Source organism: Heptranchias perlo, chromosome 3 (assembly GCF_035084215.1).
Source record: "Heptranchias perlo isolate sHepPer1 chromosome 3, sHepPer1.hap1, whole genome shotgun sequence".
NCBI classification, from domain to species: Eukaryota; Metazoa; Chordata; class Chondrichthyes; order Hexanchiformes; family Hexanchidae; genus Heptranchias; species Heptranchias perlo.
The window spans coordinates 54,173,415-54,198,043 of NC_090327.1; the positions used below are offsets into that span (position 1 = coordinate 54,173,415).

Genomic DNA, 24,629 nt, shown 5'->3' on the forward strand with positions numbered 1-24,629 from the left:
TCCTTGGTGAACCTCAGCCTTCGGATGCAATGCTCGTCGGTCATGTTGAAGTACAAGAATTGATCCCTGAAGGCCCTCATTGGGTAGGGCCTCCTGCTCAGTGCCCTGCGCCTCCTCCTCCTCCCTCTCTTCGCAGCTTGACCTGCTATGAGTGGCCTCTCTGCATGTTCCCAGTCGTGTTCAATGCCCAGCGGGAGCCCTAGCAGACCACCCATGGTTGCCAGGAATGTTATTCAACCGCAGTTGTAACTTTCCGAACCGTAAGGTAGTACCTGCCAAACCACTCTCAAATATAGTCTAGGAACTCTCAGTAAGTATAGGGAGCTTCAAAAAACACTTCCTATTCCACCAGCAGCCAGAAGCAATAATCTGGCAACTAACCTGCAACACCTGCATGGTCCCTTTAAATGGCGCTGGTGAGGGTCCTCCAGGCTGCCTAAGACATGTTCAGGCGTGTGTGGTTAAGACTGTGCATTGAGTTGGGCGTTAAGTTCCAAAATGGTGTCTATCACTTTAAATCAAGCGTTGCACACTGAATGCATTTTCTCCATACTTTCATGTTGCCAGCGTTTGGTATTTGCGTGTACCTACACCAAGATGGCGTCTGCCGCACGTCATACTGGAAACGTGCGTGCACAACCAAGAAATTATCTTGGCATTTCGAGAGGCCGCGTAGCACTGAAACAATGGGTGCTACACGGCCCAATTTCTAGCCCTTTATTTGTCATTGCCTTATTTTTAGGATGTCTTGAAAAATAAGGTGGCTTCTGATTGGTCTGTACAAATTTCAAACCAGATAGTGAATTTGCTGCACATGTCTCCTGTGCTTCGTGTGGGAGCCATTCCCTATTCCCACTAATGTTTATTATACAAGTTTAGTGTCCATTAAACAGAGCAGTAGGACACGTAAGGATGGTGAAGTTGCATCAACCATATCTGCAGAACTGTTTCTTCTTTAATACTATTGTGATTACCCATTCTGCTATTGCCCATACATTTACCCTATCTTGTAGATGACCAGTCTGGTGTGAAAGATCAAGGTACCACTACAGAGCTGTCCAAATTCAAAACTGATATCCGGTTGCTTCAGAACCAGCTTGGTGACATGGCAGACGAAGCCTCCAAAACCAAAGCTGCACTGGACAAGGTACAAGAGACTGAACAATCAATGACAACCAACCATAACTCCCTGAAAATCTTGTTGGATGGCAACTCAAGGTCTATCAGAGACATAAACCAGACTTTATTGACATACAGTGGATACATTACCAACCTAGAGCAAAACACTGGTAAGCTGCAAAATGACATACAAAGACAAAGCAAGTCTCAGAGCAATACAGTTATGAATCTCAGTCAGTTAAATAAGACACAGATTCAGCAAAGGAATTTATTCAGTGCACTGCACAAATCTGTTGATGATAATAGTCAGGCCATCCAGAAGTTAAGGAACGATTGGCAGGCTCTCCAACAAACTGTGCTTCAAGCACAAATGGACACTGACTGGCTAAAAGAGAAATTGCAATACCTGCAGTTACAAGCAGTGAACAACTCAGTCATGGTGACTGGTAATAGTGACACTTTGGAAGATATGAATAATCAGCTGAACTCTCTCAGTAGCCAGATGGTGAACATTAGTTTCATGGCTAACATTCATGAAGAGAGTCTCAGGGATCTACAGCAGTATCAAAAAGCTCACGAAAACAAAACATCTGCCAGTTTTGAACAACTTGAAGTGCGTATGGATATCAATGAGAGAGACATCAGCAGTATCATTGCCAATGTCAGTTGGACTATGCAACGTCTTCGATCACTGACAAGCAACTTAAATGGTATAAAAACCACTTGTACCAATACAATAAATCAACATACAGATCAGCTTGCCATCCTGTCCAGCAACATGGACAACATCCGTGTGGACAGCTCTCTGCTCAAAGCGCAGCAGGATGTAATGAAGGCCAGGTTGGATATTGAGGTTGGCAACCTATCCATGATGATGGAAGAAATGAAACTTGTAGACACAAAGCATGCTCAGCTGATTCAGAACTTCACCATTCTTCAAGGTAAGCATTTTCTGTGAATTGTTCAAAACTATGGTGAAATTAATTTATTTTAAGCTTGGTCAATTCAATTCAGTTAAGGATGTTAATTTTTGAAATGTAAGGGAACTATTGGATTTCAAACCTTTGACTTATTCACACAGATATTTTAGTTTATGTTTTAGTATCCTTCTTTACAGTATTTTACAGGACTACAGAATGCTAGAGCACAAACTGATAAAAACATTGGAAGAATTTATTTTCAGATACCTCACACTCTCTGCGGGTTACTAGAAAAAAGTAATTAATTCTCGGTCAATTAAAAAGGAACTGGATCAGTAACTTTCAAGAGGATTGAGTTTACAGAGATCTCGGGCCAAATCTTGCTGAAAAAATAATGGCGTGTTAATGACGCCGCCGTTCTTAATGCGTAAATCTGCCAGCAAATTCAGGGGATTAAGAGATACACCGTGAGTTGTGAATCTCCAGAACCTGCTGGTCGATTTACAGCGCTCCACAGTTTGCTTTGCACAAACGGCATCTCGCCCTTAGCCCTTAAATTTTTTACATTTTTTTCTTACTTTTCTTTTCTGTCTCTTTTTTCTCTCTCTCTTAATCCGATCTTTTTCCCTCACTTTATTTCTCTTTCTGTACCTGATTTGACTCTAATCCACCCTCCTTCTCCGTCGTTCCTGTTTATTCTCAATCCTTAAACCTCATTGGGTTAAGGAGAGATACTGTTGGTTCTGCCATTCACTAAGGTCCCAGATGCACCATTGCCCTCGTTGCAGCCTAATGTTATCAGCTCGCACTTCCAGCAAGTTACAGCGTAAAAACATTTCAAGCTGAAGGGTGCAGGAAAAAGTGTATCTAACGGCATACGTAGCGAGATGTCCCATTCCAGCAAGATTTGGCCCATCAATACATTTATTTCATTCATATAGGCATTGAGAAAAGAATGTAGCAATCCTGAGTGGGAGGGAGTCTTTGATTGAGGTAGTCTTATAAGACCTGTGGAAGGAGAGGGCTTGATGGGACAAATAGCCATTTCCCATTCAAAGCTTTCTTAATATTCTTATCATTATTCTGACAAATAAAGGCCCTGAAATTTGGGCATGGCATAATTTGGGGGATATGGGGGGCACAGGGTATATCCCCTGCGCCTGAATGATGAGGCCCAAGGCTCCCCAATGTTGGGCCTCAGGCTTCATTTTAATGGAGCGAAGAAGATTACAAGATTGGGCCACTGCTAGCATCACAGCGGCCCTCAGGTACGCAGGTCTGAGGGTTGGGTCTGGGGTCGGGTTTGGGGGTCAGGTCCGGGATCAGGGAGAAGAGGAGGGAAGTCAGGGATCGGGGCCGGAAGCGATGGCGATGGGTTGGGGGGAGGGAGAGGGAGAATGGCGGCAATGGGGTTGGGGGGGGCGATTGGGGGAGGGAAGCAGGGGGAATCGGCGCCTTTAATGTGGGGTTGGGAGGAGCACTCCTGCTCCTGTCATTTCCACATTCAGGTAAGTTACTTACCTTCTTGGTTGGGCCTAGCAGGCAATCCCTAGGACTGGATTCCCTGAGTGCAGCTGGAGAAGGGCCAGTGAGAGGAAATGTTTTATTTTGTTACTGGGGCCTCCAACTGCACTGTGGGGATGTCCTACCTTGGATAATTTTCACAGCCTTAATGACTTAGCAAACAATTTGTGCACAGGCTCCCAGTACATTTTGTGCCACCTGACTGGTTGCATTGTGCTACACTGAGCCTACCAGTTCCGTCAAAGGCCTCAGGCCTCCATGCCCAGTTAAAGGAAGTGTGTCTATCATTGCATTATCTCAGAAATTATGGAAATGTGTTCAATGGGTTAATTTCTGTCAACACAACTTGTGCTAAAATGTTTTATTTTTTTAAATCAAAATGTAGGTCCTCCTGGTCCAAGAGGTCCCAAAGGTGACAAAGGAGCACAAGGACCAGCTGGCAGTAAGGGAACAAAAGGACTGAAGGGTGATCTCGGACAAAGTGGACCACCTGGATTGATGGGACCAAAAGGTTCTCGAGGCCTTCCAGGACCTAAAGGAGAAAGGGGCAGTCAAGGATATAGAGGCTCCACTGGCTTAAAAGGACAAAAGGGTTCAAATGGAAGACCTGGTGCACCAGGAGCAAAAGGAAGTGCAGCACTACCAGGTCTAGATGGACCACCAGGCAAAGTAGGTCCTTCAGGACAACCAGGGGAACAAGGTCAACTAGGAGCACCAGGAAGTAGAGGCCCACCAGGACCACCAGGCCCAACAGGACCACGAGGTCCTGCTGGTCTACCAGGCCCCCCAGGTCCCATAGGACTAATAAACCAAGCTTCAACAGTTTCCCCAAAACCAAATGGTAAAAACCTTTAATTATGTGCTAGAATACAAAACTCTCTGGGGTAGATTTTAACTTCCACCGCTGGGCAAAAAACTGGCATTAGCGGATCAGCTACCCGTTATACATCGTGTCTGATTTTCTTTTCCATTGACTTCATTCGAGCAGGGTGTATAACGGGCGGCCAATCCGCTACCACCAGTTTTCCTCACAGAGTGAAAGTTAAGATCTACTACTCTATCTCTCTAACTGCCTGGTTCTAGAAACATGACAAGAAACAATTTGCTATATATATATATATATGATAAAAAAAGTGACTTTTCATGTTTATTTTTCAGACTTTGTGTTAAATATTTTTTTGTGTGTGTACAGTCAGTATCAAATTACTATTCCACATGAATTTAATTATATTAAAGAAGTAAAGAATTCATTGCTTATAAGACGAGTTTATTTAATATGAACATAACAAGGGCTCTTTGCTCATATATGGAGCGAAGTTCCTATTTTTGTTAATTTTAGTTGAATAGGTCTACTCGAGTAAAAAGTGATATTTCACCACTTTATGCTCCCGTCTACTTATAATCACAACATTTTTCTGCAGGGAAAGAAGCTGTTCAGCCCAGCGTATCTGCACTGACTCTCTGAAAGAGTTGTCCATAGGAACATAAGAATAGGCGATACAGCCCCTTGAGCCTGTTCCGCCATTCAATTAGATCATGGCTGAACTGTATCTTAACTCCATCTACCCGCCTTGGTTCCGTAACCCTTAATACCCTTGCCTAACAAAAATCCAATTAGTCCCATTCCCTGCCCACTTGATTTTATCACTGCTCTCAAGTGGGAAAATTGCACCTTTGGCTGCTATTAGCAGTTTTACCGCCGTTTTGCATTTCTAGGTATGGATTCAACACAGCATTAATAAATTACACCAAAGAACTAACGCTGTTAATTTAGATTGGAAGTAGATCCCACAAACTCCGATTACTTACCCATTTTCAGGCGTTTCTTTTTGGTCAGCTGGATGTCTGGCATTTGCAGAAACACATCACCTTATTTGAGGGCCTCCAAACCAAGCTCCTAAGAAATCTGCACAGGTAGACTTTTGGTTTTCCCAATATGGAGTGCAAAGTCCCTCCTTGTATGGACACACCGCACTAAGCCTAAAAGTTTAGGTGAAGGTTGGCAGAGCACAAGGCCTAAGGACACCTAAATGCTCGTGTGGAGCATAAATACCAGCATGGACCAGTTGGGCCAAATGGCCTGTTTCTGTGCTAGAAACAGAAAAACATAGAAAATAGTTGCGGGAATAGGCCATTCAGCCCTTCGAGCCTGCTCCGCCATTCAATATGATCATGGCTGATCCTCTGTCTGAATACCATATTCCCGCTCTCTCCCCATACTCCTTGATGCCTTTTGTGTCTAGAAACCTATCCCTTTCTTAAATATATTCAGTGACTTGGCCTCCACATCCTTCTGTGGTAGAGAATTCCATTGGTTCACCACCCTCTGAGTGAAGAAATTTATCCTCATCTCAGTCCTAAATGTCCTACCCCGTATCCTGAGACTGTGACCCCTCGTTCTAGACCCCCTCCCTGCATCCATTCTGTCTAGCCCTGTCAGAATTTTATACATTTCAATGAGATCCCATCTCATTCTTCTAACCTCTAGTGAATACTGTAGACTGTATGTAAGTGTGTGCAGCACTATGACTGGAGTTTAAATAGCTAAAATCCCACAGGTTGCTAGCATAGCCCACTGGTAAGATTCTTGCTTTAGGTCCAGCTAGGGTCAAGCTACCCATTGGGGTATTGACTTGGAGGGTTACCTGAAGCCAAGTGAGAAGAATTTTAGCCCCCAGTGATAAATCTGCCCTTCCAAATTCCATTATTTATCAAGCTGGTTTGCTCAATCATCAACAGTGACCTGGAGAACTGGGGACCAGCCTGACTCAGGTACTAGGTTACTTAGTCTGCCACCGAGACTGGACTTGGTACCAGACTTTCATTGCTGGGTGTGCCATCTTGGATTCAACTCAACTCCAAAGAGACTTCGCTTACAACCCGGAGTCCTTCCCCCAAGAGGATAGTCATTAGTTGGACATCAGACAGCTGTCAAGTGAGGTTTTAACCCATGCTAGATGGATAGCAGTTATCAGGAGCTCCACACAAGCTGCAAGGTGAGCAGCACAACTGGCATCTAATGTGTAAGTGCAATTCCAACAATCTCTTGATCACAACAAGGACACACACCATATCCCATTGAACAGTGGTTCCACTAGTTGGAGGTGTGGAGCTTCAGCAGCATCATCTTGCTTCTCTGCAGTCAAACATGGTTGCACCAAATCACTTACACTACTAGTGTTGCACTTCAACTTCAACCCAGGCCAAACACATACATTCTTCTATACACTCTCCATCACACTTTCTTTCACAAATGCCCTCACACTTTGACACACATTACCTCACACTCTGTATTCTTAATACTATTAGGCTCCAGAGGTTAAATTGAAACTGTGCCAGCATAGAAATCAAGTTGCTGCGCAATCTAGAAAGTCCTAGAAGTTGATACCAATATAGCATCTGAATACAGGTATCAAAAATTGCAACTGGCTGGTGGTACACAATACATTCCAAGTTATGTAATAATTAGCAGTTACTTATAACAAATACAAGGTATGAACTATGCAGCAGGAATAGCCAGATGGATTGCATAGTATTTTCTCGTGCTGTACTCTCCTGTGTTCTACTTATTAAATCGTAGGTTTGTATTTGTCCTTGCAAACTACCACCCCAACTCCCTTCTCAGCGTTCATTTTTGTCTGATTATGCTTCTGTGAAGCACCTTGGAATATTTTTCTATATTAAAGGCGCTATATAAAGGCAAGTTATTGTTCAATCAGACAAAAATCAATGCCTAGCCAAAGAAGGAGATATTAGGAGGGGTGACTAAAAATTAGGTCAAAGAGGTGAGTTCTAAAGAGGCTCTTAAAAGACAAAAGGGAGGTCGAGAGGTGAAAAGGTTTAGGCAGAGAATTCCAGAGCTTACAGCCTAAATGGTTGAAGGTACGGCCACCACTGGTGTGGCGAAGGGAGTGGGGGATGCACAAGAGGCCAGAGTTGGAAGGACGCAGACTTCTCAGAGAGCTGGAGGAGATTACAGAGATAGAGAGGGGTGAGACCATGAAGGGATTTAAACATGAGGATAAGAATTTAAAATTTGAGGCGTGGGGGCTGGGAGCCAATGTAGTTCAGCAAGCACAGGGGTGATGGGATCGGAAGCTCAGCTTAGAGTTAAATAGATCTTTGAGGATAAAAACAGTCTGCTTCAACCTGAGACAGTGGTCGGGAAGGGGGATGGAATCAGTTGCAAGGGTACAGAGTTTGTGACGGGGGCCAAAGACAATGGCTGTGGTCTTCCCCTTGTTGTAATAAATATTTATTACATAGAGCTGCAGGTTGATAGCTAGAACTGCTGTTTTCTCACTTCACTGATTTTCAAAGGGTTACATTAATGTGTAACATGAATATTAAAACATGTCGTTCTCATTGCCGTAAAATATGAATTTGTAAGAAAATTCAAGATAATATATTTTCAAAAATGTGCTCTTATCTGACTTCACCAGAATAGCCCAGAAAGAAGACTGTCTTTTCAAATGGTTTAATAAGCCAGTAGCACAGTGAATGTTGCCACAGTGATTAGGTGAAGTTATCCACAGTGGCGCAGTGAATTGGAGACTAGCCTTTCACCTGTGGGACCTATGTTGAAATCTAGCTCGGACTGATGAGGTGAAAGTCTCCTGAGTCAGCTGGCTGTGAAATGGGTTTGGGTAGTCCCACTACACTTCCCAGTGGGCATTAGCCTACAACACAAACTGTCCCTAATTCGGCTATAATTGGCAATTTCACTCAGGCTGCTTGATATGGAAAATGGAAGAAATGTTACATCAATGCAGTAGGGGTGCTCCTCTGTGTTTTCAGCAGCTCCTCCGCCCATGAGCGGGAGAACCCCTGTGGTAAATATTGCTGGGCAGAGTAGAAGGAGTTTTACTCTTCAGTTGGCTGTGCAATATCTGACCTGGGAAGAATTGGTGCTGATACTGGGTGCCTTAAATGGAAAATGTTCCATTCCCCAGACTAAACTTTGCTCACCTTGATGAGCACCAAATGAAAATAAAAATTCTTTTAAAAATCTGTTATGTTTTCTTGTACTACTTAAATATGCCTTCAGTAATTTCCTAATCTGTGTTTTCTTAAAGGTTGTCCACCTAAATGGAAGAATTTTAAGGATAAATGTTACTATTTCTCCATTGATCATGTTGACTTTGAAGAAGGAAACAATCTATGCAAAAACATGTCATCCAACATGATTATAATTAATAACCACGAAGAACAGGTACTAAAAAATCAAAACATAATACCTCAATATTATTTTACTCAAATTTGAAAAACTCTTATTTGCTTCAGAAATATCAAAAGGAAAGGACTAGATGTTAAGGCACACTTAGTTTACAACATTTTTCTTTAACTTTTATAAATTGGGTTCAAATGGAGCTAAACAGATCTTTTGTTCTCTGAAAGCTGTTCAATTTTATTATGAAGCATAAGAAGAAAGCATTCCTAATCAGGTCTTAATGAACACAGTATCGATAAGATATTTTAATTGAACCTGAAACCGCGGGACGCGATCCTGGTGGTTAGACTGGGATCGTACTGACCGCACCAGAATTTGCAGGTCAGTGGCAGGGCACCTAATTTGCATGAGGCAGGCAGGCACATCTCCAGCATCTGCCTGCCTCACGCAGCCAGAAATTGAGGGGAGGGGGCAGGTTTGCCCAGGCCCCTCCCTCTTAGACCCCAACCATGTTTTCTGCCTGTAGAAAGGGTCAATCAAAATATTGTAAAGAAAAAAATTAGCATTCTTTAGGGATCCAGGCTGCTTTTGGCACCAAAATATGCAAGTCAGGAAGAGTCAGTATGCATACTCTTGAAGATTTAATTTTTGGAATGGAATTAGAACAGGGAGACTTAAAAAGGGACCAGGCAGTAATAGTAGCCATGTCATTTTCATTGTCCAGACAACGTGGCAAAGCCTAATTCTTGGATGAATAAAACAATAGAATACAACTTTACAGAAGTTATGCTAAGGCTTCACAATGACTGGTCAAACCACACTTAGAATACTGTGTTCAGTTTTGGTCATCACACCACAAAAATGTACTTGTGTCAGAAGAGATAAAGAAGAGCAGCAAAACTGCGACCTATGACTTTGGCGAAGGATTAAAGAAGCTTAATCTTTGTTTTTTAGAAAGAAGGTGATTAAAGAGGATTTCATCGAAGTATTTAAATGTGAAGCACAGATAAAGTAAACCCAAATTATTAATTCAAAATATGCCAGGAAAAGAGGATCAGGGAACATGAATAATGAAGAGTAAATTTAAAACATATTATGAAAGACTCCTTTGAACAGTGCTAAATGTTTGCAATGGTCTGCCATGAAGATAAGTAGAGAAAAAGCATCGGGGTTATACAAGAAACACTCCAATGTTATAGTGAGAGAATTAGGGTTCTAGAAGTTGGGGCATTGAAGGACTGAGTGACATTTTTTCATCCCTAACTTTTCTTATATTATCTTCTCTAATTATGTGGTCAGAGTCCAAGTTAAATAACCTGCTTGCCATTATCCGTTCTTCTAAGCACTTTTTAAAAAAAATTGGATTTCTTAGAATTCTCTCCAATGACACAAGTTCAGTTCTGAATCTCTCTTCATAACAAGGGCTGTAAATCCCACAAACATCATTTTGCTTTTCTCTGAACTCTCTCCAATGTCTCAATATTCCTTTGAAAATAGGAGACAGAATTTTCCTTTTCTTCACTGCAACTTCAGTGATAAGGGGACGGGCCACGTTAATAAATTGGGTGAGGACCCATCACGTCAGATCCCTGCATATTTTTCCATGCATTGCATTGCCACCAGAAATAACGATAGCTCCAGCAGTCCCTATGCAAATTTGGACAGGTGTATTCATTTTAAGCGATAATACATTGTATTTTCCATCATTACCAAATTAGCAATGTTGAATGTAAAGAACACCTCATTTAATAGGCATCCAGGGGGAAAAATTCGATAGGGGCCGTTTTTGGACGCGGGTAGCATGATATGCTATTACGCCATGCCCAATGGCTCCTGCGCAGGCAGGATGCAAGTTTGGACCCACCGGAGCACTTACCTGCAACAGCGTTCCTTTCCAGGCCTTGCACGTGGAATCATTGTAATTTGCACTTTCCACCACCAGAGGAAGCTCAATCTCTTAAAGGGAGGATGTTTCTTAGAAATCTCCTAAAGGTAGCTGGAACCTGTTATTTGCTGAAAATAACAATCTACTGTCTGCACGGAGTCCGAACGGAGATCAGACATCAAACACATAAAACACAGATGCAGGTCCCATCCCTATGTTTACACTCTGATGAGTTATGTTAAAACATTGAATAAAGGTTGCGCACTACAAAATCCCACATCCTCCAATCTGCACACCAGACCGCACCAATCTGCCGATCTGAGTTGGTACCAGGCCTGCGAGAATGCATGCACCAAGGTTCTCTGCTGATGCACAAGAGACTTTGGGTGCAAGGGGTGGACAGGAGGGGGGACATCCTATATCCGCGGTGGGGGGGGGGGGTGGGGGGCAAGGGGCCCTCTAGACATATACTGAATAGACAGTGAGAGGCAGCGGGGGATGAAGTCAATGCCAGGCGCACAGTATCATGAACATGGATGCAGTGCAGGAAGAAGTTCAATGCTTTGACATGAGTGGTCAAGGTGAGTGAGGTCAACTGTCAAGTGGCGTCTCCTACCAACTGCACCACGCACTACACCCCCATCCCCCACATACCAATAAACTCTTTCCATCAGTACTCAACTCTTCCAATCAGATGCTTCCTCTCACCCTTACACATTACCACTGTTTCAAGCCGCCTACCCACAACTCACAGGCTACACACACTGGCAGTTATTCAACCATGACAGGCACATCACCCAGACACATGTCCCGCAGGAGAAGGTGGCGCATATTAAGAGGCAGTAAGTGGCAGTGGCATTTAGCCCCTTGAGCCTGTTCTGCCGTTCAGTGAGATCATGGTGGACCTGTGACCTAACTCCATATACCCGTCTTAGCCCCATATCCCTTAATACCCTCGGTTCACAGAAATCTATCACTCTCAGATTTAACATTCACAGGTGAGCTAGCATCAACTGCCATCGACAGAAGAGCATTCCAAACGTCTCCCACCCTTTGCGTGTAGAAGCATTTCCTAACTTCACTCCTGCACGTCCTGGCTCTAAATGTTAGACTATGTCCCCGCGTCCTAGTATTAAAGTCTAGGAGACCTCCAAAAACTGTTACAAATATCTCGGCAGCCAGAAGCAATAATCCAGCCACTAACCTGTAAATTCTGCATGGTCCCTTTAAATAGCACTGGTGGGGGGTCCTTTAGGCACTCTAAGACATGTTCAGATGGTCGTGGTTAAGACAGTGCATTGATTGAAGCGTTAAGTCCCAAAATGGTGTTGATCACTTTAAATCAGCGTTGCACACTGATTGAAGTCATTTTCTGCCTACTTTACATGATTCCAGCGTTCGTTGTCTGCACCTGCGCTAACTCCTATACCAAGATGGCGTCTGGCGCACGTCACGCAGGAAACGTGCGTGCGCATCCAAGACGCCATCTTGGATGTTGGAAAGGCCATGTAGCGCCAAAACAATGGGCACTGCACGGCCCAATTTAGCCCCCCAGTGTTGCTAAGGTAGAACAACCCCAAATAGATTTTTAAAAATGGAAGGCAGGATGACTGATGGATTGCAGCACAGTTAAGTGGTAAATCTCATGTTGGTAGATTTTGCCACTCATTATGCCAGAATTTTTTTTTCATAAGGCTGCCTATCTCTTTAAACTGCTAAAGGGAAAGAGCATCTGCAGTACCTTCTATCTGTTCCCTACCAGTTGTAAGTTCCCAAGCACAGTCGGAAGCTCACCCAAAGATTTTTAACTAGGCTGATCCAGGGAATTTCAGCGGCGGGTTAGTCAGGACAGTGCAAAGCCCGCCCCACCAATGTAACACCGGCGGTCCTAGCTAGAGAAAAGTCTAGACTCGGATGTCTAAAACCGTCCACAATAAAGTAACGAGAAAATCAGCAGTGCTGCAAATTGGACATGTTGACTTCCGCGCCAGATTTTCAGGTACTTCTTCCCATCAAGCAAGATTCTGCAATGGAAGCAGAGTCTCACAAAATTCATCCTGATATCCTAAAAATGGCCTCAACCAGGATCAAAGCCATTGTTTTATGGCAACTGAATGAGTCAAATGCCATTTTTGTTACATAAGGTTCCATAATTTTTATCAGTGTTTTGGGGATCACATTCCACAGTTCTGGCCCATTGGTTTATGGTAACTAGATAACTCAAATTTGGTTTTTATTACACAAGATTATGAGATTTACCATAGTTTTAGAGATCACATTCTGTGATTTTGCCCATTTTTTCGTGAAAATCACAAATCAGTGGCCTTACCAATAATTAATTTAAGGTTAGAATAAGTTCTTTTCAGTTATAATCCAATGATTTTGCTAAGACATGGCTACCTTTGTTGCTCCATCTTCATATTGACTGGATGCTTTCAGTGAATGGTAACTATTCCAACCTAAATCCTTTTCCTTTTCTGCCTTTGCTAATGGATTCCATTCATCGTGTACATGTTTCACATTTCCTTTACCAATTATGTACCATCACTTAGCCCATCAGCCTAATTGGTCCAATCATTCTGACCATGATGCTAGCCCGGGATTGGCTTGCTGTGACAGGAGGTACTTAATCCAACAGCAGATTGGGATGCCTTTGGCTTGTTATAGGTCAGCTTGTGTATGTTAACAAGTGCAACTGATGACACCACATAGCTCTTATTTGCACTCCTCTGAGGTAAAATCACTTTAAGAGCAAATATTGACTATCAGAAGAACAACTTTACTGTAATAAAGTATTTCTGACAGTCTTAAGATGTGGTGTTTTATTATACACTATTGTGCAAAATGTTGAAAATGCTAAGTATTTTTTTTGATGTTCTACATAATATATATTTATTCACAGTGCTAATAATTTGTGTATTGATATTATAGCAATGGGTGAGAAAGCAAATGAATGGAAAAGATTACTTATGGATTGGTCTGTCAGATACTGAGGAGCAAAATATATGGAAATGGGTGGATGGAACCACTGCAGAATACACGTATGTGTACATTCTACTATAAAATGCAATAATGCTAAGGGCTAAGTAGGATTATCATCTATTCATGCAAATTTAACTAACAACGTTGCTCTACTTAAAGTTAAATATGTTCTGGCTTATGATATTCATTCAATATACCACAATTCTGCTCAAGTGACAATGACTCGGTATGTTTATCCAGTGAGTAGCTGAGCCTTAAGAGTAAATTTTATAAGGCCCAAGCCACTGACTGGGTCTCGCGTGCAGCCAATGCATATCAGAAAATCGTGGGTAGCACAATTTTCTAGTAAGTGCTGGCTGCAGCAAGGTCCCACTAGCAGCACAGGTCTTTCAAAATCTACCCTATAACACCAGGAAGGTTTGATCTCTGATTTGTGCTGAATTTCTGGCTCATGGTAGGAATGATACAATTGGCTTCAGTGCCTGATTAGGACGATCTTCTGCTGATCCCTATCCAGTCACCCCTGCTGGAAATGAATGTTTGTGGTTATCAACTGAGGACAGGATTAGGCTCAGCCATGATGCCCCCCATGCTGGAATAGGTTATCAGTGTTCACTGTCAGTGCACCCACACATATAATGGCCATTTAGATGAGATACCATAGGGCAAGTGGCACCAGTGGAACTGTACCCAGCAAGGAATAATGTCTACTGAAGCGAAGGGGGTGGGGGGTGGGGGGTGGGGGGAAGAAAATTAGCAGAGAATAAATGAGGCTTTCAAAGGCTTGTGTTCCAACCAGTCAGTTCAGCAAGTTTGCCATGAAGAAGTATGCCTCAGATGTGAACCAGAGATTTCCCATGCAGTGAGCTCCTAATCTAGTCCGCAAGCGTCTGAACAAGCAGAAATGAGGTGCTTTCAACTAAAAGAGGGAAAATCAATAATGGACCACATGTAAGCTTTACTGCCAATTATATATTGACATTGCCAGACAGCAGGTCATTACCTGACTTCTCAGATAAAGCTGGGCATCTGATACAAGGTACCCAACATAATAGAGAAAATATAGGCACAATCGGATAGAACAGCAGTAAAGTAAAGTAAAGCCAGATATGAGAAGGTTTTGAGGGACTAAATGCCATGATAGATTATTATAATACCATTCTTTCACCTATGGAAACTAGATAAAAATCTCACCTCAGGCAGATGGAACAATAGCTGGAAAACCTTCATTTCTTGGTTCAATGGGTAAATGTCCTACATGGTGTAGTATACAGTCAAGAAAGTTCCAGTTTCAACCCCTCATCTGCAATGTTTAGTTTGTCTTAGCCAGAGCAATGATGATGCATTACAATTGGCCTATGTCCCTGGGCCAAAACTCCTGTTACTTACTACCACCCAGTGGCTCCTGCTGCAATAATGAAATAGCATATATCAAATGAGGACAGGATTGAGCTAGGATGTAATGTCCCTTCATGGTTGAGTAACCTGTTGACACTAACTGGCCAATTACCTCTCCTCCTCCCCCCCCCCTCCCGCCGTCTGAGTGCATCCAATGTACGCTCAGTCCGATGAGATCTTAACTTACTCATATTTTCCCGAGAGGACTTCAGCAGTTGTAACAGCCAACTGACTGCTGTCCAAAAACCCGATAATCATCCTGATAGCCCTGGATTAAAAATGAACTTAACCTTTTTGAAGCATCCGGGAATTTACTGCCTGCCCATTGTCAGATCTCACATTCTGTGGGGGGCTGGTCAGAAGCATTAAGGCCAACTTTCTGCATTCTGGCCGTCAGCTGAAACCCAGGAAAATGAGGCATGTTGACATCACTCCCACCTCATTAACATCTGATTTACATGAAAATGAGGTGGAAACCTAGCATCATAGGTCTCTAGCCTGTTTTCCTCTGTTTTGCCCCTGGGAAATAAGGAAACCCTGGGTGCAAAGCAGAGGAAAATAGGCCATTAGCTGTCTAGACTGAGACATGAACAGTTAAGGTACAGAAGGGTTGCTGGTTCCATGCAACCATTTACCTGCATGAGTTAATGACTTTAAGAGAGATGCGGCAAAAATTGGGAGCAAAACAAAAGTTTTGCTCCCTAGCAGTCTCGTCCCATATCTTGATGAAAACAAATCAAAAAGAAAACTTGTAAAGGTGTTTCGAATGAGATAGCTACTACTGTAGTAACGGCCTGTCTGTAACGTCAAGCTGTGGGACTGAACATAAATGCTTGTTATAAGTGATCCCTATATTCAGACTTTTAATTCATATTTACAATAATTGGATTGTAAATGGCATTGGGAATTTTCGCACATTCAGGTGACCTGGACAGGTTTTACTGTGTATTGCAAACATTTGTATCTTATTTTTAAAAGGAGCTATATACCATATTTAAAATAATTTTAGGAGGAATTTTCACAATGGCAGTGACCTAACCAATACAAAGGGCCAGATTTTGCTGTAAAAATAACAGTAAGGCTAACAGCGCTCACCATTATTTATGTGCAAATCAGAAAGCAACCGCACGTGCGCAGTTAAACTTGGACATACGGAGGTTGCTGTACTAGACGCGATGCTCCTCCAAAAGCTGCGCAAAAACGGCATCTCGCCAGCTGGCTCCCCGTTGAAATGTATTGAATGGCATGGAGTTCCTGTACTGACGTCGCAGATACAGGCTAAACTCAATAAAAAAAGTTAAGTCTAGCCATTTCAAGTTTAAATACCATTTTAACGGCATGGTAACTCTTAATTACTGCCAAACAACCTCTCTGGCACTGAAAATCAATTTTTACAAGTGTGGAGCCTCATTCCTTCAGATTTTAATTATCGTTGGACATTTTAAAAAAATTTTAACAGTTTTTGTTTTACTTTTTCTTTCTATCTCTTATCTCTGTCTCTTAATTCAATCTTTCTCTCCCTCTCTTTATTTCACTTTCTGCACCTGATTTGACATTAAATTTATTATTCTAATTTACACTTCCTGGTTCTGACTCTGCGCTGTTATTAACGATTCTTCAATCTGATTGGTTAAGGAGATACACAGTTAATTGCCCTGTTCATACAGGTCCCAGATGCCCTGTAGAGGGCGCCATGCTGAATGGCTGTCCCATTGACAGTAACTTGCCATGCAAAAGCTCAGAGAAAGTCTTTGGGCAAGTGTAAGTCTATCAAATGGTTGGTGCAATTCGTTCACCACTCACAGCAAAATCCAGCCCATTGTCTCCAGCTTGCAAGTGGTAACTGGATGCATTCCAATTATCACTTGGCACCCACAACTCTTAAAAACTCCTGTGGATGTTTTATGTAAATCTTGAACAGAGCACTGGTAATTGACATTTGGTTTTCCACACTTAATTTAAAAGGGGTGTTAAGAACAATTTAACTCAGTTGCTCCAAACATTTCAAATTCATTTTTGTTAAATCAACATCTCACCTAGACAGATAGTATTCTATATAAGGCATTGTAATAATTCCAGCTTACATATACATTGAAACTATTAACTTTCTGATTGGCTTGTGTATTCATTTGTGTTGCTGTTTTATTCAAGAAACTGGAGGCCTGGGCAGCCTGATAACTGGCAGCATCAAGAATCAACGGAAGATTGTGCAGGCCTCGCTAATAATGGACTGTGGAATGACTTCTTCTGCACAGACCACAATGGCTTGATTTGTGAGAAAAGTGTTGACAAAGGTGAATGTTACATTTGAATTTCTGCATTAAAAGGTCTGGTTCTGTTGTGCAATATGTTTCATAAACAAATGATCTCAGTGCTTCCAAGTCACAATGTTATGCAGCTTATTTCCCTTGTCATTACTAACAGGCAGCATTTCATTGGATGGCGCAGAGTGATACGATGCAGGTTTGGGATTCATGCTGTGCTGAAATGAGAACTTTAGTGGCCTGTCAGTTGTCTTGGTCCTGAGTATTTTACTACTTCATTTTAAGCATGTGGGGGAAAGGCAGGCTCAGTGCAGTGCTCAACACTAATAACAGCAGAATTCAGAGTTGCAAACAGTATTTAAGTATTTTGATCAAACTTCCCACTTGAAATAGTTAATCAGCTATTATATTGAATTGCATAGTCATAATGTTGATAAGTTTAGCTGTACATCTTAAGTGACAGTGCAGTCCACTAATTTACATACTGCCATCCGCATGAAAATTAGCTATCCGAAACCAGTTGGTGTCAAATTTATCTGTGTTGGAGATCTGCCAAACAGAGCAAATCCAATATGGTATCAATCACAGAAATCCATCAGTGATTAAGAAAGAAGAGCCTCGAATTCCAAGACCAATTCCATTTACCCGCCTTGGTTCCGTAACCCTTACCTAACAAAAATCTATCAATCTCAGTTTTGAAATTTTCAATAGACCTAGCCTCAGCATCTTTTTGGGGGAAGAGAGTTCCAGATTTCCACTACCCTTCGTGTGAAGCAGTGTTTCCTGACATCACCCTTGAACGGCCTAGCTCTAATTTTAAGGTTATGCCCCTTGTTCTGGATTCCCTCACCAAAGGAAATAGTTTCTCTCTATCTACCCTATCAAATCCTTTAATCATCTTACATCTCAACCAATTAGATCACCCCTTAATCTTCTATGATCTAGGAAATACAAGCCTAGTCTATGCAACCTGTCCTCACAATCTAATCCTATTAGCCCAGGTATCATTCTGGCGAATCTGCACTGCATCCCCTCCAAAGCCAGTGTATTCTTTCTAAGGTGTGGTGCCCAGAACTGAACGCAGTACTCCAGATGCAGTCTAACCAGAGCTTTATACAACAGTAGCATAACTTCCACCCCTTTGTATTCCAGCTCCCTTGCGATAAAGACTAACATTCCATTAGTCTTTTTATTTATTCTTTGTACCTGTCCACTAGCTTTTAGTAATTTCTGTACATGGATTTCCTATTATAATTTCCTATTATGGACTGATTCTAATTTAATTGTTTTCAACTTTATACTGATTCACTACCTTGCTGTATCATTTAACTTATGTTCCTTAATTAACCTGTAAAGAGATTTGACTAATAATTTGTATCTATACGCATTGGCCTAACAACATGCCTTTTGGGAGAGAAAGGAGAACATGACGGGCATTTTAGATAATCTCCAGTGAACTATATATTACAATCAGAAATTAGTTATTAAACCTAAGCACACTAATCCCTGCACAGCGTGTATTAAAATGCAGGTTTTGTATCAGAATAAACTCAGTTTGCCTTTTTGCTGTGAGCACAAGACAGAAATGTTGGGTTAAAATTCTAACTATAATGCTGCCATTGTGGCTCATCAATTCTTCTCCTGCAGCTAGATGTATTCATACCATTGGTCTTTTCACGTTGCAGATCAACTTTCAGGGTGATTGTCCTGATTGTCCTAAAGAGCACGTCCAGTGACATTTCCGGACCAGTATCAGAGATGGACTTCAGTTTCAGGTCCCCGATTACCAAAGGAAGCTTCTGAATCTGAGTTAGAAGACAGCTATTAACCTAACTTTCCAAACTTCGTTTCCTCATGCTGGGCATCGGGACTTAAATCTTTGACCCTCCTTAACTTTTAATTTTAAGTTAGCCCAAAACTTTATTCTACAAAGAATATCTATTATTTGATAACCATTATTGATTATTAAAATTGAAATAAGCAAAAAAAAATTACAGAATCCATATGAACCCATTTTCTTTTTCCATAGATACCTGTCAATATATGAAAATCTGTATGTTAACACTTGTGTTTAAAAATATTTACCATTCAGCATAGTAATGGGCTTACAAAACTTTCCAGCTTTCAGGAATTTTTCTACTGAACCTTCTGCGTCTGGTTTACAGTGCAATCAAGGAATCATTATTCTACTGTAAGAAGTTATATCAGCAAATAAAATACCAAATATAAGATGTAGGCATGGGGTTGGAATTGGATGTTATTTTGTTATCTTTCAGCTGCTATAAAGATAATCTATTTTATACTTTATTACAATGAATAAGAATTAAGCAGGTGGGCACAGTGTGCCTTCTGACAGTGCCTTGTGTCACCAAAATCATTTCACCTAAAAGCAGAGCTTGTTAAGATGATACTTGCAAATACAAATGTTGCAATTCCAAATGGGAAGGAAAACATTTTGCAAAAAGTGACATTTTGACATTAGCAGCAAGTTTCAAGCACATCTCAGAAGGTATCTCAAATGGGGACCACTTACTTTATCATCAAACAACATAATTGAAATCAAAGATTTCTGCTACTGTCCCCCACAACCAAAAGAATTTAAAAGGATAATGGAACTCCCTTAAGAGCCAATCTTAAGATCAGAAATGCCACCTATTTGAAACTGTTTTCCTTTAATGAAGTGCAAAATGTTATGGTTATGAACAATTCCATTTTACCAACAATTGTTCACAGTAAAATCGTTGTTAAAATCAGTTTTATAGAGCCTACTTCTGGATCCATCGTGGCTGTAAATTAAGACTTCAGCACATTTAATCAGTCATTATTTGCAAAACACTGTGTTCAGCCATCAACTGCCTATTGACCCAGCAATGTAAAAATATAAGTACAGACTCCTTGGCTAAGTGACAGGAAACAGAGAGTAGTGGTGAACGGTTGCTTTTCGGACTGGAGGAAGGTGTTCCCCAGGGGTCGGTACTAGGACCACTGCTTTTTTTGATATATATTGACCTAGAATTGGGTGTACAGGGCACAATTTCAAAAATTGCAGATGACACAAAACTTGGAAATATAGTAAACAACAAGGAGGATAGTAAAAAACTTCAAGAGGACATAGACAGGCTGGTGGAATGGGCGGACACATGGCAGATTAAATTTAACACAGAGAAGTGCGATGTGATACATTTTGGCAGGAAGAACGAAGAGAGGCAATATAAACTAAATGGTACAATTCTAAAGGGAGTGCAGGAACAGAGAGACCTGGGGGTATATGTGCACAAATCTTTGAAGGTGGCAGGACAGGTTGAGAAAGTGGTTAAAAAAGCATACGGGATCCTGGGCTTTATAAATAGAGGCACAGTGTACAAAAGTGAGGAAGTTATGTTGAACCTTTATAAAACACTGGTTCGGCCACAACTGGAGTATTGTGTCCAATTCTGGGCACCGCACCTTAGGAAAGACGTGAAGGCCTTAGAGAGGGTGCAGAAAAGATTTACTAGAATGGTTCCAGGGATGAAGGAATTCAGTTACGTGGATAGACTGGAGAACCTGGGGTTGTTCTCCTTGGAACAGAGAAGGTTGAGAGGAGATTTGATAGAAGTGTTCAAAACCATGAAGGGTTTAGATAAAGCAAATAAAGGGAAACTGTTCCCATTGGCGGAAGGGTCAAGAACCAGAGGACACAAAATTAAGGTGATTGGCAAAAGAACCAAAGGCGACATGACGAAAAACTTTTTTACACAGCGAGTAGTTAGGATCTGGAATGCGCTGCCTGAAAGGGTGGTGGAAGCAGATTCAATCGTGGCTTTCAAAAAGGAATTGGATAAATACTTGAAGGGAAAAAATTTCCAGGGTACAGGGAAAGAGCGGGGGAATGGGACTAACTGGATAGCTCTTACAAAGAGCTGGCACAGGCTTGATGGGCCGAATGGCCTCCTTCTGTGCTTTAACCATTCTATGATTCTAAGACGCTAACTCATATTTCCGAAAGCTTTTTCAGCATAGTAACTGAAAATAGGCTCTGTACCAACCTTTTCTTTTAATTGTCCTTACACAATGGAGCCTGGATAAATTTACTTAACATTGAATTCCAGTAAGTTTTTCCCATTCACACCCTTTTCATAGAAGTTTTAATTGCAATCCTGATCCAACATTCATTTGAAAGATTTATTTTGTGCCGATCGAGATTTGACTGCAGAATAAAAATCCCAAAGCAGATTTTATTGTAATTAAGATCCAGTTGATTGAAAATTGATGTAAAAGTAGTTCTGCTGTAGGAATGACACCGGGCCATTGAGTGCACTGGAATTCAAAACACGTCACACCACAAAATGGTGGAAAACAACAATTTGCACCCACAATTTTCTGATCTCAACCTTGCCATAATAGAAAGCTGCCAAGCAGAGCATAGGCACTTTCTCTCAGGGAGGGGAGGAGAAATCATTGATTTGGTCATCCTTGTCCACAATCACACAGCCCTAGCAACCGGCAACAGAGCAGCACTGGCTCAGACCTAGGAGAAGACCTCCAGCCCATTCACTTAACCAAGGAAAGTACATGAAAAAGGAAAAACAAATATAAAATTAAAGATAAAGAAGGCTTTGCTGCATTATTGCTTAAGTAATGGAATATTACTACTTTGTGTTGAAGTAAGCCAAATTTTAAAAAATTAGGTAAAAAGGTGGAATTCATTGTCCTCAAGTGCTCTTTCATGTGACCATTTTTGAAACAGTCCTTCGGGGGTTTCAAACATTGCTATGCACCATAGTCAATTTTTATTGTTATGTGTAGTTTTCAGTGGGCTCAATAAATGGGCATGTATTACATTATTGTCAAATCCATCTGTACTATTGACTAAAACCAAAACTAACCAACATGGAATTGTGAAATAAAACAAATTTTATTTAAACAGGATGTGCATTGATTGATCCAAGTCTTACTGGACTTATATATAGAATTATATAGAATTTTACAGCAGAGAAACAGGCCATTCGGCCCAACAGGTCTATACTGATGTTTATGCTCCACACAAGATTCCTCCCACCTTACTTTACCTCACCCTATCGAAACATCAATACTACCTAATTTTATAAATTGATATGCAGGGTACTTTAAAAAAGAATAGATCTCTATAACTACTGATATTATGGTATTTTCTGTATGATAGAAAATATCAAGGAACGGCTGAGTGCACTGGATACAGCAAAGGCTATGGGCCCTGACAACATCCCGGCTGTAGTACTGAAGACTTGTGCTCCAGAACTAGCTGCGCCTCTAGCCAAGCTGTTCCAGTAGAGCTACAACACTGGCATCTACCCGACAATGTGGAAAATTGTCCATGTATGTCCTGTCCACAAAAAGCAGGACAAATCCAATCTGGCCAATTACTGCCCCATCAATCTACTATCAATCATCAGCAAAGTGATGGAGGGTGTCATCGACAGTACTATCAAGCGGCACTTATTCACCAATAACCTGCTCACCGATGCTCAGTTTGGGTTCCGCCAGGACCACATGGCTCCAGACCTCATTACAGCCTTGGTCCAAACATGGACAAAAGAGCTGAATTCCAGAGGTGAGGTGAGAGTGACTGCCCTTGGATCATCCACTCGGCATTTCTGGCCGAAGATGGGGATGTTTACAGAGCTTCCTCCTCCGATTAGTTGTTTAATTGTCCACCACCATTCATGACTGGATGTGACATGACTGCAGAGCTTTGATCTGATCCGTTGGTTGTGGAATCGCTTAGCTCTGTCTATACCATGTTGCTTCCGTTGTTTAGTATGATGTAGTCCTGAATTGTAGCTTCACCAGGTTGGCACCTCATTTTTAGGTACGCCTGGTGCTGCTCCTGGCATGCTCTTCTACACTCCTCATTGAACCTGGGTTGATCCCCTGGCTTGGTGGTAATGGTAGAGTGAGGAATATGCCAGGCCATGAGGTTACAATTCTGCTGCTGCTGATGGCCCACAGCACCTCATGGATGCCCAGTTTTGAGCTGCTAGGTCTGTTCTGAATCTATCCCATTTAGCACGGTGATAGTGCCACACAACACGTTGGATGGTATCCTCAGTGCGAAGACGGGACTTCGTCTCCACGAGGACTGTGCGGTGGTCACTCCTACCAATACTGTCATTGGCAGATACATTTGCGACTGGTAGATTGGTGAGGACGAGGTCAAGTAAGTTTTTCTCTCATGTTGGTTCGCTCACCACCTGCCGCAGGCCCAGTCTGGCAGCTATGTCCTTCAGGACTTGGCCAGCTCGACCAGCAGTGGTGCTACCAAGCCACTCTTGGTGATAGACATTGAAGTCCCCCACCCAGAGTACATTCTGTGCCCTTGCTACCCTCAGTGCTTCATCCAAGTGGTGTTCAACATGGAGGAGGACTGATTCATCAGCTGAGGGAGGACGGTAGGTGGTAATCAGCAGGAGGTTTCCTTGCCCATGTTTGACCTGATGCCATGAAATTTCATGGGGTCCAGAGTCAATGTTGAGGACTCCCAGGGCAACTCCCTCCAGAATGTATATCATTGTACCGCCACCTCTGGTCGGTCTGTCCTGCCGGTGGGACAGGCCATACCCAGGGATGGTGATGGAAGAGTCTGGGACGTTGGCTGAAAGGTATGATTCTGTGATTATGGCTATGTCAGGCTTTGCTTGACTAGTCTGTGGGAAAGCTCTCCCAATTTTGGCACAAGTCCCCAGATGTTAGTGAGAAGGACTTTGCAAGGTCGACTGGGCTTGGTTTGCCTTTGTCGTGTCCGGTGCCTAGTGGTCCGATGCCAGGTGGTCCGTCTGGTTTTCTTCTTATTATGACTTTTTTTAGCGAGATTTTACAACTGAGTGGCTTGCTAGGCCATTTCAGAGGGCAATTAAGAATGCACCACATTGCTGTGGGTCTGGAGTCACATATAGGCCAGACCGGGTAAGGACGGCAGGTTTCCTTCCCTAAAGGACATTAGTGAACCAGATGGGTTTTTACTGCCAAACAACTAAAAATTAACTTTTAAAAATGTGGAACCTCATTACTCCTTATTTTAATAGCTTTTGGTCATAATTTTTTTTTTTAACTTTTCCTTTCTGTGTCTTTTATTTAATTCAATTATTTCTTACCCTCTCCTTTTTTGCTGTCTATAACTGTTTTTACATTGATTTTAATGTTGTACCTTTCACTTCCTCAACGACCAAGCCTGCAGAGGCAGTGAACACAACTTGGCAAAAATGCTGCGATCTGATTGGTGGAGGGGAGAGTGTGATCCTCTCGCTTCTCCGGGGTCCTTGCTTTGCATGAATTGACGTTGGGCTCTTCTCCAATTCCTATTCGAGGAAGTGCCCGAGGAAAAGACCACGATACGTTAGTGGGTTAGT

General features: G+C 42.0%; 1 protein-coding gene across 3 annotated transcripts in view; it reads left to right on the forward strand.

The window, feature by feature from the left end:
• Positions 1 to 22,168, forward strand: part of colec12 (collectin sub-family member 12) — a 204,747-nt gene extending 182,579 nt beyond the window's left edge. For all 3 annotated transcript variants that reach the window (XM_067979738.1, XM_067979739.1, XM_067979740.1), the window contains 6 exons: positions 1,014 to 2,060; positions 3,949 to 4,404; positions 8,639 to 8,775; positions 13,550 to 13,659; positions 17,150 to 17,292; positions 18,948 to 22,168. In XM_067979738.1, the coding sequence (XP_067835839.1) occupies positions 1,014 to 2,060; positions 3,949 to 4,404; positions 8,639 to 8,775; positions 13,550 to 13,659; positions 17,150 to 17,292; positions 18,948 to 18,964 (1,910 nt within the window). In that variant the 3' untranslated portion in view covers positions 18,965 to 22,168. The remainder of the gene's footprint in view (positions 1 to 1,013; positions 2,061 to 3,948; positions 4,405 to 8,638; positions 8,776 to 13,549; positions 13,660 to 17,149; positions 17,293 to 18,947) is intronic.
• Positions 22,169 to 24,629: the final 2,461 nt, after the last annotated feature.